At 40.5% G+C, this 14,244-nt stretch overlaps 1 protein-coding gene across 8 annotated transcripts in view; it reads left to right on the forward strand.

The window, feature by feature from the left end:
• The window catches only part of ATE1 (arginyltransferase 1), a 177,682-nt gene that overhangs the window by 76,647 nt on the left and 86,791 nt on the right, over window positions 1-14,244 (forward strand). For all 8 annotated transcript variants that reach the window (XR_009463114.1, XM_019485894.2, XM_019485896.2 and 5 more), the window contains one exon: window positions 5,783-5,882. Coding sequence is in view for 7 of the 8 variants with exons in the window: in XM_019485894.2 (XP_019341439.1) it covers window positions 5,783-5,882 (100 nt within the window). In the remaining variant the exon portion in view is untranslated. The remainder of the gene's footprint in view (window positions 1-5,782; window positions 5,883-14,244) is intronic.

Below are 14,244 nucleotides of genomic sequence, written 5' to 3' on the forward strand. Positions count from 1 at the left end.
CAATGTATTTGTGTAGGTATTTATATAGTTATACAAACCAGCATTTAACCCATTTTAAATTTTCTGCATCAGAATTTAAGAAGGGCAGTACATCTCTTCAGAACTCTATCACTAATGTTTAATAAGTAATAACCTAAAACCAATTCTAAAAAGTTGACGTATGAGAAATTGAAAAAAGACAGGTTACAAAATGAACAATTCTTCACAGATTGATTCTTTCTAGTTAGGACTTTAAAAATTTAATTCAATTAAAATAAGAGTTAAATATTTTAAAGGATATGAGTTCTAATTAATTTGTCACACTTCATCAAGATACTCCTTTAAGAAAAGGAGACAAGAAAAATGTTGATTAAAATTAGACCAAGGTCACATGTATTGACTACTGCAGTTTATTTAATATAGGTAATTTTATGCTTGAACAGCAAGGCCCTAATCATTCAAAGTCTTATGCACATACTTTACTCTCAGTGCACAAGTAATTCCATTAACTCCATCTCCTAAACATTAGAGCAGTTTTAGCTACAATTCAGTTAAGTAGGCATGTGAGTATTGGCAGGATCAAGGCAAGCACTTACCTGAGAATTATGTTTAAATGTTTAAGCGAACACCATCAAATTGAAATGTAATCGTTCCCAGATTTGCAGAGAAGGGTCACAAGGGGCTCTTTTTCTTTTTCTCTTTCTCCATATATAATGCTATCTGCAGGTGATGTCATTCAAAACATGGCTTTAACTGTCATCTTTATATTGATGACTGTTCTTTCCATCCAAACTATAATTTGTGGTGGGGTGTGTTGCATCTGTTCATCAGTGTCCAGCTTTCGGTTCATGCCTGGCTATGGCTAATACTGCTCAGTCTCTCATTTAGTCCCTTTACCTCTGCTTCTTGGATTCATAGATGTAAGGGGCTGGAAGGGACCTCACAAGATCATCGGGTCCAGCCTCCATGCACTAGGCAGGAAAGACAACTGGGGTCAGGTGACCCCAGTAAGGGGACAGTCCAGTCTCCTCTTGAAGATTTCCAGGGTAGGCAATTACACCACTACTTCTGGGGCAAGTCTGTTCCAGGGTCTGCACACCCTGACTGTGAAGAAGTTTTTCCTAGAGTTGAGCCTGAAGTGGTCTTCCAGGAGTTTCTGGCCATTACTCCTGGTTTTCTCCAAGGGTGGCCTGGTGAACAGTTGTTCACTGTGCTCTTGATGAATTCCCCTGATGTAGCGGTAAGCTGCTACCAAGTCCCCTCTCAGCCTTCTCTTTTTTTTAAGCTGAAGAGACCCAAGTCTCGTCCTCTCCTTGTATGGTCTGCCTTGCAAGTCTCTGATCATATGGGTGGCCCTTCTCTGAACTCTCTCAAGGTTTTCCATGTGCTTCTTGAAGTGTGGTGCCCAGAACTGGACACAGTACTCCAGCTGTGGTCTCACCAGTGCTGAGTATGGTGGAAGAATCTTTGACTTGTTTTCTTCTCAAATCAAGTATGGACTAAAGTCACGCTGTTTCTTCCTACGTAACAATTTTTCAGATCAAAGATCTCTTCTTCATAGCTTAACCCTTATCCAAGTCCTTGTTATGTTGTGTTTGGGCTACTGTGGTTGCTTCACTTCTGGTTTTGATAAATGCTGATGTTGTTTGTCTTCTGTTTCCCCACCCCAACTCATTCTGATGGTACTGATGGAAAAACTCATCTTCATGGCTTATCAGCTTGACCATATCACCATGTGCTGATTTCTATAATGTTGAGCAGGCAATTGGTATCCAGGTTGAAGAGAACTACAAAGGTTAAGGGGTGTTTTCATACCACAACTCTCGCCTCCCAATAAAAAAAAATTAGCTGTGTAGCTCATTTGCCTTCATTAGCTTTACATAAAGTACCAGATTCACACACGGTAGATCCTGGGGTACCCTTTACTTGCAAAAAGTGATCTTCACCATAAAAAGTTTGGAGACCACTGCTGTGTAGAGTGAGTTAGGCTTTCACTTCAGTAGCATAAATATTGTACGCTTCAGGCACAATAGTTTACTAAATTTGCTTTATCAGACTTAATAAAAAAACTGTCAGAAAAATCCAGTGAATTTTTACCTTTTGCTGTCACCCTAATTTTGGTGTTCCTCGGATCATAGACTGTGGTACTACTCAATAGAGTAAGATTTGGAAGGTCACAATCATCTTGATTAATTTCCATCTATGTATATATGAGATCTTATTAGAAAAAAAAACATTTCCATGTTGGGACCAGGGGAAATTAAGCTGCTGAAATGTTATTCCATCCATTTTATTCCTAGTTGTGTATGTATACTTTTTATTAACATGGAAACTTAATTGTCACAGTCTTGCTTGAGCTCCCTTGGTAAACCAGGCCATTGTGTTTGGACCTATACACTTGATCAATGTGTTTCAAAGTCCTTCCTGAATTTGAGGAGTCTTGAGTTCCATTTTTTTCCTCTCTCAAACACTTATTCCAGTCAGACTGTCACTGCTTCCACTTCTGTGCGTGGAATCCAGTTATCTACCTGCCCTGGTTCTCCAAGACAGTCAAGTTATATATATCCTTCCCAAAAGCTTCATCTTCTAAGATAATTCAGAAAACTTATCAGTTGAAGCAGGTAACACATAACCTTGGAGATAAATTTCTAAATCAGTTGCACTTACCATAGACAGAACGTGGAAGGTCATAAACACCTGACCATAGTTCCCTCTCTCAGAATCCTAACCACTCTTCATGGTTTTCTATGTTTTGCTTAGTGTCTTCAAAAGACACAGGTCCCACTGCTGGATCCATTTTTCTCTGGCTCAGGTTTTTCCTCCCAATTATGAATTTTTCTTTGACTCTTGCAACAAGCTCCCCTAACTAGTCCAGCAGCAGAGGGTTCTCTTGAACATCCCCTTTGAACAGCAGTCCTTAACACTTTAAATGCTTTGTCTTCTTTGTCTTTTCTGCCACCACTTCAATTCTACCTCCTGTATACAACCGAGGGAAAATTCTGTCTGTCTTTGGGCTTTCTCTCTCTTCTTGGGTGCTTCCATTTGAATGGCTATAAAGATTAAAAACTATAAAGATTAAAAGCTCTTAATTGTGCCTGTGGCACCTCCCTACTCCTGAATTGGATTATATGGCTGCTTGCTTACAGACGTAAAACCCCCCCCAAAAAACAAAAATACCCCAGTGCTTTACTTTAAACTCTGCACATTGGGTTTAGATAGATTGAATTAACTTAAGAGCACCAAAAAGCCCCGCTGAAGCACCTGATCTATGCAGACGCTGCAGAGCCAGGTTGACTAACACTCTGGTAGAGAGAGAGAAAGAGAGAGAGTGTGTGTGTTCACATCTGTTAGCAGCCCAAGTGACATGATCCCTTTTAGAAAGTGGCTGATTTCTATACTGAAGTATCTAATGATAACAGCAATTTCATAAAATTAATTGGAAATAATTCCAGAGTTACTAGTAAAAACAGTTTTTAAGAACATTCACAGTATTATCTAAGTGACCATTTTGTTTTTGGAACCATTTACTACTTTACTAGTCTAGCTTTTCCAATTTTTTTTGCCTAAATAAAAATAATTTTTCAGAGGGGATCAGCATATGCAATATGCTATATTTTCAAATGTGTGGGGGTTTTTTCTTATTTTTTGTATGTATCATATTACTCTGTGAAATAGTAGAGAGACAGAGCAAGCTTGTGAATGCTTGGAATGATTTTGAATTTCCTACATAATAAATTCTAAACTTTTATGTAAGTGCAACATGTTTTCATGGTTCACCTACCTATGAGGCCAACTTATAAATCCTGCTACTTTTGAGGCAATAAAGATGTATTCCTAGCAGTAGTAAAATGGGCCAGTCTAATGTTACTCTTCCTTCCTAAATTCTCTCTAAACCTCTAATTTTTTTGAAGTCAGACAGGAATCTGATATCATGAAAGCTGTTGCCAATTTTACTCTGAGGAGGCTGAAACTGCACTGCAGTCTTGTCCCTTCCACTGCATGCTATTGTGAGAACTTGTGGAGAAAGAGATTCGAGTGATTGTAGAAATTTAAGTAAAGAACAAGGAAAGTTAGAAGAAAGCTATTTGAAAAGTTGTATCATTTTTAATGATTTTAATCAGAAGATCTACATTGACCACAAGTTGCACTGAGAATTTCTCTATTTCCATTCCCAGAGAGAAGTTCAGTCTCTTGAAGATGACCTGAATTCATGAATGCTAAAGCATGTATTCTCAATCCCTTCTTTTTATGAAAGAAAAATATGTCAGGTTCTAGTAGAACTGTTTTACATAGCATTGTAATCCTAGTTTAAAGTTTTATATTCATTTCCTTAACAAAAGAATGAAAGCCATTTTCTGAGCGTTGGTTGGAAAGGGCAGCATATAAATCCTAATAAAATTGATGTATATGTAGTAATAGTGTATGGTCAGCAATTTGTACTGTGTTTTGCCAGAGTTTGCCCAATTCTCACGATCGTTTTCTAACTGTATGTAACATTGGTTGATTTCATTTTTAAAAGGTAATTAAAGGGCTCTGCCATCCCTTTCACATATGCACTTTATATGGTTTGCATAGGTAGAATGTCAGCCTTCTGTAACCCTTGTTAGTCTCTCTGTCCAGGTGTGGTAGCATGGAGATCTGCAAGAGGCTAATTTACTGTAAGTTTTAGCCCATGCAGAGCTCTGTGCCACCACGACTAGATTGCTTCTTAATCTAAGTTAGCACTCCAGTATATGGTGTTGACATACCTTTCGCCATTCTGCTTTAATGGGGTTAAATCACAGTCAAGATTTAGTCCAGGAGGAAATAAAATTTAATTACAGATATGAAGATGGAGTTTTTCCTTTTAAACCCTTTTCTCTTTCAGTTGATTCACAGTAAAGTACTCATTGAGCTTGGTATAGAATTACAATTGAAAATATAATATAAATATTAAATGCATTTAATTTGTATTGTAATTAAATTTCATTTTTCAGTATTTTCTAATATTCCCATTGCTAATTAAGTAGTTAAAGCCATTTTTAAATAACTGCTTTTTAGACCATTCTTCCCCAAACGCATGTACCGTTAGGTATTGAATGTAGGAGCTAGCATCCAAGTTCTAGCCAGATGCAAATTTATACTGCCAAGTTACAAAATGCCTTAAAATGGGCCTTATAATGGAAACACTGACAATCTTTGCTACAGCAGCACTTGCCCAGTACCCATATTATAAAAAGGAAAAGTTATTGTGGAATACTGTGATGCTTTTCTCTTTTAAATTAGATGAGAAAATTGCACAACAGACAGATAGGTGAAAAATAGATTTTGCTGCATACAGATAGAGATATTTGCATGTGAATTGCCAGACCACATATAATAGAATAAACAAGAAGCTTCTCCTTGAAACTTGTTGATTTAAAAAATACTCTGATGTGTGCCTGTACAGTTTTAGCCTGTCTGTATACAATGACTGGGCCAGATTTCTATAGAATTCCAGTGTGCATGAATATTAACAAGAAACCTGTTAAATGGGCACCTTTAATCACTTGCTATTTGAATTTCAGATCAGCCACTTGGCAGGACAGAATGCAAAAATGAGGGCTTTTCTGTTTGAAATGGTTTTGTGAGGTTTTTGTTTGGTTTGGTTTGGTTTTTTAAACTTACTTTTGAATTTATAATTTTCATTCTTTACTTGGTAGGAGTTTGGTCTTTTAAATAAGTCCTAAGATGTATATATCTGTGTAATATATTTTCTTTATACAAATACTGTATACAAACCTATATTTGTAATTAATTGTTCCCTTTTCTTTTATATTAACAGAGAAATAGCTTTCACTAGGCACCTCCATGAAAAAGCTCCTGATCTATCTTATTATTACATGGGTTTCTACATTCATTCATGCCCTAAAATGAGATATAAGGTAATGTGTGTTTTTAATTATTCCATTGGCCTATTTAATGCTGTTTTGAAATGTTTGTCAGCGGTCATGGAAATATATGAATTATGAAAATACTATATTGAATTTTAACCTGGACTATACATGGTTAAATCTCATGTTGCCTACTATTTAACTTGGCTTAAAATTTCAGGTTTTTTTACAAATTTCTCTGCATGTGGGATTTATTATAAATTGGCTGGAAACCTTTAACGCATGGCAGTTTTCAAGGTTGTCAGTATGTCACGTGACCTAGTTACCTGGATATTTCATATTTACAGTAAGTCGTGCCATGTACTGAGGTTTTCTTTCTCATGTTTGACTGAATGTTTATGAAAATGTTGCTCACTGACCCTTGGCAATGATCACATGCTGCCTGGGTCTTGGGTACATTTGGGTTTCTCTCGCTTCATTTTTCCATTAGGGACACAGAAGCTGCTATTATGGAGCAAACAGTAGACAGCTTGTCATTAAACAGTCTGGTACAGTGATTCTCAACCAGCATGTTACGGCACCCTGAGGTGCCTTGAGATCCTTTGGGGGGTTTTGCAGCATACCATACAATGTTAGCACTGTTAGGTGTGCAAACACGATTCACAAGATAAACCTAGAGATTTCAAATAGGAATAGATAGCACTCGGACCCATGCTGTTCAACATCTTCATCAGTGACTTGGACGAGGGGGTAAAAAGCACCCTATTCAAATTTGCCGATGACGCTAAGATGTGGGGGGATGTGAACGTGCTAGAAGGGAGGAATAGGTTGCAATTGGACCTAGACAGGATACAGGGGTGGGCAGATGAGAACAGGATGGGTTTCAGCACTGACAAGTGCAAGGTGCTGCACCTGAGGAGGAAGAACCAGCAGCATACCTACAGGCTGGGGAACTCCCTTTTTGTCAGTGCAAAGGCAGAAAAGGGTCTTGGAGTCATTATTGATGCCAAAATGACATGGGCCAACAGTGTGGGGACACAGTCAGGAAGGCCAACCACACCTTGTCATGCATCCACAGATGCATCTCAAGCAGGTCCAGGGAGGTCATCCTCCCCCTCAATGCAGCACTGGTCAGGCTGCAGTTGGAGTACTGCATCCAGTTCTGGGCGCCACACTTCAGGAGGGATGTGGACAGCATTGAGAGGGTCCAGAGGAGGGCCACTCACATGATCAGGTGTCAGCAGGGCAGACCCTACGAGGAGAGACGAAGGGACTTGAACCTGTTCAGCCTCCACAAGAGAAGGTTGAGGGGGGATCTAGTGGCCTGTTACAAACTAGTCAGAGGGGACCAGCAGGCACTGGGGGAGTCCCTGTTCCCTCAAGCACTACCAGGAGTGACTAGAAATAAGTCACAAGCTGGCAGAGGGTAGATTCAGACTAGACATCAGGAGGCGCTACTTCACAGTCAGGGCTGCTAGGATCTGGAACCAACTTCCAAGAGAAGTGGTGCTGGCTCCTACTCTGGGGGTCTTTAAGAGGAGGCTAGATGAATACTTTGCTGGGGTCATTTGACCCCAGTGCTCTTTCCTGCCATGGCAGGGGGTTGGACTTGATGATCTGTCAAAGTCCCTTCTGACCCTACAAACTATGAAACTATAAAATAGGATTTCAAATAGGAATAGATAGCATTCTGTTCTGCTGTGGACTTTGAGTCTTTGCAGCAGCAGGATTGCTTTATTATTTTTCTGTATTCAAAAATCAAATGAAAACTAAGATGATAATCACCTGAATAATAACAGAATTTTATTTCTTATTGACTTGAAGACAAACATCATGTCCCAGCTCTTCGGGATATTATTGCTAAGAACATCTGTCTTTTGCCACTGGCAATAACTCTAATATATAGGATAAAATTTGCATCCCTAATTGAATAAAGCTCATGCACACTTCAGCATATTAGACTAGCCAGCAAGCTATTGAGCTATGAAGAGTAAATGCTTTAACATATGACTGACTTAAACAGCCCTTTTGTAGTTTTATTATGAATGACAATGCAACCTGTCTTCTAATCAGATGGCTCCATGAGTTGTGCAGGTAATTGAAACTGACTCCAGCACAAATTTGATCTTCCGGGGATGCTTCCAGTTTCCATGGTATTTCTTATTAAATTCCCACTAGGTAGTAGGTCTGTTTTGAAATGCTGTATCCAATTTTTTATTACTTGGAACAAAATTCTGCCCTCACTTACACTTAAGTGACTCTTTCAACCTCAATGAGGTTGCTAAGGTATAAATAAAAGTAGAATTTGGTCTTTATCCAGTTTTTTATTTCCTAATCCTCTTAGAAAACTGTGTCCCAATTTGTAATTATGCTGTATTTGCACACAGAGTAGAATTCAAAAGTACAGATAGTTATGCATGTATTATATTGCAATAGCAGAAGAGGTGGTGCTGCTTCTTCTGGGAGAGTGCAGATTTATGGAAGGATTTCAGATTTTTCCAGTGTTTAACAGTGACTACATGTGATGTCATTGACAACCACGTTGATAATAATTCTGTAATCACTCCTCATCACTTTTCTGAGTAATGTTCTGGAAACTAACTTGAAAATTGGCCTTTGAAATGGATAATGCTTATATGAAGTGACTAGTGGATTTATATGTGGGTGTGTGGTAGTTTTATAGATTAAGTAAGAAATTCCTAATTTGTCATATTGGTGTTATATCTTGAACACTTTGCTTGGTCCCAGGTTTAGTAGTAAAATTCATGCCACCGTCTTTGTGCTGATGTTAGTCTGGAAAAATACTGTGATATAGCTAGAGGTTGTTAAACTGATTTTATGATAAGCACAATTATACAGTGGAAGATAGGAGGTGTTTGGGGTGGAGGTGGTTGGAGTGACAGAATCACCATTATGTGTTTGTTGTTGTCCTCCTGAATTCTGTTGTCCAGGATTACACATCCTGAAGCCATTTGGAAACCTGAAGCTAGTGCAGAATGTGGTTGTTCACATCAGTGCTAAATTGTGATGGAAGCATGTACATTACAGCTTGCTGCCAGTCAGTTACCAGGTGAAGTTTACTTTTAACCGATAAAGGTAGAAAAGGCTTAGAATAGGATCACCTGGGTGATCAGCCATCACCCTGTGCCATGCTGATGCAGCTGTGTTCAGTGGAAGTGCTTGAGCTGGGATTTCTCTTTAATTTTTTTAAGTAGTGATTGCTAACAGGATATCCCTTATGAAGGTACCATGGTTTTGGAATTCAGAGTCTCCCTGTGTCACCTGGTTTGCGAGGGTTCACATTTGTTAATTTTTGAAGTGCTGTGTGAGCCCAGTCTTTTTTTCCCCGAAAGGTGATCGAGGGTGAATGTCTGAGCTGGGAATGATGGATTATTCTGATGTTACTTTGGTGATCTTGTGGTGATTGTTTTCACTTTTATGTGGGTCTGAATTTGAAGGCACTGATCTTGTGTTGTAGCCTGTGTGGGCAGACTGCTTTGCCTCTGCAGGACTCTGTTAGAATAATTGGGGTAGTGGTCCACTTGTGTGTAGTACAGTCCAGCTTTGGGGCCTTTTACTGAAGGTGTCGTGTATTCTCTGTCTCTGTAAGGTACACATAAGGTGAATATGTTAAAAATAATCATGGCTCAAAAGTTGAGAAATACAAAACAATATTAAAAAGCACCCAAACCTGATCCAGATGTTCATACTTTTATGAAATGGGAGGTTAAAAGTGGGATCATGCAGGAATCTCAGCAAGCTAAGAGAATGGGCCACTGATAAAGTTCAGTGTCGACAAGGGCAAGGTAATGCATGTGGGGAAAAAATTACTTCAATTATACTTACACAGTGCTGGGTTCTAAACTGGCTATTGCAATTTAAGAAAGAGACCTTGGAGCCACTGTTGATAGTTCTTTTAAAAACATCACCTCAATGTGCAGTGGCAACCAAAAAAAAACAACTATCAAGGTTTTTGTTTTTTTTACCTGAAAGTATTAGGTATCATTAAGAAGGGAACAGAAGCCAAAATGGTCAGGATTACAGAGCTGTTACCATACTATGAGAGACTAAAAAAAAGCCTTGGGGTTATTCAGCTTGCAAAGAAGTAAGCTGAGGGGGGTATGATAGTGGTCGATACAATCATGAAGTGTTTGGGCAGAGTGAATAGAGAACTTATTCACCAAATCCCAGAATTCTGCAGCTAGGGGGCATCCACTGAAATTAACAGGAGACGGGTTTAAAGTTCACAAGAGAAATTTTTTTTTTTACACAGCACATAGTTCATTTGTGGAACTTATCACAGGAGGTTATAGAGGCAGATAGGAAAGCCAAATTCAGAAAGGGACTAGACAAATTCAAGAATGATGCATCTATTAATAGCTCTTAAATAGAGCAATCAGAGATGTGTCCTCTCATCTCTCACGTCTCTACACAACGATGGTGGTTGCCAACGAGGGTAATGAACAGGAGTTAACTTGAATCTGGAGGAGATCTGGGACAGAAGTTCAATAAACCAATTTAATCTAAATCAGTGAAGTCTGATACTATATCCATCCAGGTTTATCTTAAACTGGTTTTGGCCATTTTGAAAAGCGATTTATGCGGACTTAACTTCTGTTGTGTTACAGATTTGAACTGGTTTCGAATCATCTATAGCAGTTTGTTTAATTTCTGTCCCTAGCCCATATGTTCTTATGCTACTGGGCACATTTTTTTTGGATTTGATTTTTTTGTTATTGAGGCCAAGATCTATTTGGACATTAAAAACTAAGTGAATAGTATTAGGCAATCGTTGACTGGTGCTTATCTGACGATGACTTCCTTTTTCTGGATAAGATCATTGTGGTTACATCGTGTGCTGTAAGGCAACCTAAAGTGCTGACAGAAGGTTGTCCCCTCTGCAGTTGTTATACTCATTACCCTGATAGTTGAACACGGATGGTGAATTTCACTTAAGCAAAAAAAAAAAAAGTATAAAAAATATAGATGTACTGTTTTAGATCGACTCAATTATAATTTCATTCTTTGGAGTACTAGGTTTTTGTGTTTAATTTAAATCTTTATGTAAGATTATATTGCTTTTGTTGACTTTCTTCAAGTATACCCTGGGCTTAAAACCAATTACTCAAAGCACAGTACAGCTGCAGACTGTTTTTACAGAACTGCTGAGCAAGTTGGAGTACTGTACTGGCAAAGAACAAATTACATTTTTGGTGGTAAACGTGTGGCCTTTTCATGCAAAAGATGCTGTTTCCACAAATGCTGATATAACTTTTGGCATGCAGTGATAAATAGTGTGTAATGCCAGTTGAAGATCAGAGAGTAGAACGGACTGAAATAGAATCTTCTGAAATGGAATCTCATGGCAATGTAGTAACATTTAATAACTCTGAATTTCCAGGCAAGAGTTGAATGGCTAAAGTGTAGTTTTTCAGCCTTGGGAATCAGACCTGTAACAGCAGTAGTTATTAAAAAGGAGTTATGTTTGTCCACCCACCCCATGCACCATTTGACTGTAAAGGTGATTAAAGCAGCAGTCACAGCACCAATTATTGTTAGGTTGCAAGTGGGCGTAGAAATGTTTAAAAAATATTTCATGTTAGCTTGTTTTACGTCCTTGACCCTCTTCAGATTTATTCCCATAATGGATTAATATTTATTAATGAGTTAAATAAAATCCACATGAAGTACAGTCATGGGTTTCTGTAGTCCTATTAGCTGTGTCAGTGTGGAAAAGTTTCTTCCAGTAGAAAAGTAGCCCAGAAGCTGGACTGTACAGGCATTCCTCTAGCTCAGTGATACTTAACCAAGGTCCTGCGGCACCCAGTGGTGCCCTGGGTTCTTTTCAAGGTGCAGTGGGGTTTTGCACAATGTTAGCACTGTTAGGTGTACAAACATGGTTCACAAGATAAACATTTTGACATGTTGTGGTCATTCTAAGTTCTTTACAACAGAAACATTGTTCAGTTATTTTTTCTGTGTTAAAAAATGAGTGAAAATAAAGAGCTGGCATTATTGAAGCGGTGCCTTGAGTCAGATGAGGTGTGCCTCCAGTCAGAAGGGAGCCTCAAGTCTAAAAAGTTTGAGAGCCACTGCTCAAGCTGCTGAAAAAGAGCAACTGCCGTAGACAGCCAGGGGCAGTTCTGTCCTGGGAGAATGCTGCTTTTTCTGCCAATCAACTGATTGCTTGGTGGAAACCCTCCTGGTTGTCCCCTGTAAAATGGCAGTCCTCACTCTTTACACTCCTCCAAGCTGGCCCAGAGGAGTGCAGGGAAGGGAAGGTGCAGTATCAGGCACTATAAAAAGGCTGTGGGTGCCAAATTACAGGGGGATGACATCCTGCCTTTCATAGATTCATCGCTATTAGGGTCGGAAGGGACTTCAATAGATCATTGAGTCCGACCCCCTGCATAGGCAGGAAAGAGTGCTGGGTTCAGATGACCCCAGCCAGATGCCCATCTAACCTCCTCCTGAAGACCCCCAGGGTAGGGGAGAGCACCACCTCCCTTGGGAGCCCATTCCAGATTTTGGCCACTCTAACTATGAAGACGTTCCTCCTAATGTCCAGTCTAAATCTGCTCTCTGCTAGCTTATGGCCATTATTTCTTCTGACCCCCAGGGGCCCCTTGGTGAGTAAAGCCTCACCAATTCCGTTCCGTGCCCCCATGATGAATTTATAGGCAGCCACAAGATTGCCTCTCAACCTTCTCTTGCGGAGGCTGAGGAGGTCCAGGTGCCTCAAGTCTCTCCTCGTAGGGCTTGGCCTGCAAGCCCTTGACCATACGAGTGGCCTTTCTCTGGAGCCTCTCCAGGTTATCCGCATCCCTCTTGAAGTGTGGGACCCAAAACTGCATGCAGTATTCTAACTGCAGTCTGACCAGCGCCCGATAGAGGGGAAGTATCACCTCAGTGGTTCTATTTGTCGTGCACCTGCTCATGCATGATAAAGTGCAGTTATCTTTTCTGATGACTTCATCACACTGACGACTCATATTCATCTTGCAATCCACTAGGACTCCAGGATTCCTTTCTGCTTCTGTGCTGCCGAGCAGGTCATTTCCTAGGCAGTAGGTGTGCTGGACATTTTTCTTCCCTAGGTGCAGCACTTTGCATTTCTGTTTGTTAAACTGCATTCTGTTTCCTTTCACTGCTCTGGGTCAGCTGGGTGGCATGGGCAGGAAGGGGAAATCAGAGGAGCTGAAAGCCAGGCTGGTGCTGGAACTGGGCATGCAGAGGTTTTCCCTAGCCCAGCTCCTGCTAGCTTTCCCTTGCCACCCCAACCCTCAGGTGAGCTGTGGGGTGGCAATTTTTAAAAGGTGGCAACTGGGAGCAGGTGTTGAGAAAAGCCTCTCCAATCTGGCTCTTGGCTTCCTCTTGTCACCTCCTCTTGCCAGCGTCTGGGAGCAGGGCTGGGAGAGGGAGTGTCTCAGCTGGGTGAGAAGGAAGCAAGGGCGGAACTGATGGGAACGAGGAAACTTTTCTGGAGTCCTGCATCTGGCAGCTTGTGAATTGCCATCCCCCACTCAACTGGGCAGCAGTCTTGGCAAGGGGAAGCTGACAGGAGCCAGCAATGCCTTTTCCTGTAACCAGAGACTGCCTGATTTTGGGAAGAGACAGGGAATGGTACCTGCTGCTCCCCTCATCACCTTGTCTATGGGAGGAAAGGAGCAGCTGGCCCCCCCCACCCATGCCTTCTCAAGACCAATGTGACCCCTGTCTTGGGAAGGCAAGGGAGTCTTTCCTCCAGCTCCACTCCTTCTACTCCCCAGGAGGAGTTAAGCTGTAGGAAAGTGGGCAAATGTTCAGTCTCCTGGGAGAAACTCTCCTGGGAGTGATTTTAACCCTGGTTGTTCCGGGGTTATTTTTCTCCCATTTGCCTGGGGAAAAGAAGCCTGGGCAATTTATATACTTCGGACTTCTACTGGGAGAACAGCAATTCTCCCAATAGAAACTGAATGTTCCTAATGAACATTCATAATGAAAAGCATTAATGAATATCATTATCATATTTATGTCAGGATAGGTTATGGTACTGCTTCTCAGCCAGGGTGCCATAGCACCCAGAGGTGCCTTGAGATCCTTTCCAGGGTGCTGTGGGGGGCCAAGCAATGTTAGCACTGTTGGCTGTAGAAACACCTAGAGATTTAAAATAGGAACTCATAGCGTTAAAACCATTTTATGGTCTTTTTGAGTTCTTTGCAACAGAAGAATTGCTCTAGCTTTTTTCTGTACTCAAAAATGAGTGAAAACTAAGAACGGCATTTTCCAAGGGGTGCTTTGAGTCTAATGAGGGGATCCTCAAGTCTGAAAAGGTTGAGAAATGCTGGGTCAGTATCTTGTGGTAATATTATTTGAACTCTATTCCTGGTAGATACAGGCCATTATAGACATGCTCGGGGGGTGGGGGGGGGTG

The sequence above is a fragment of the Alligator mississippiensis genome, chromosome 6 (assembly GCF_030867095.1).
Source record: "Alligator mississippiensis isolate rAllMis1 chromosome 6, rAllMis1, whole genome shotgun sequence".
Classification (NCBI taxonomy): Eukaryota; Metazoa; Chordata; order Crocodylia; family Alligatoridae; genus Alligator; species Alligator mississippiensis.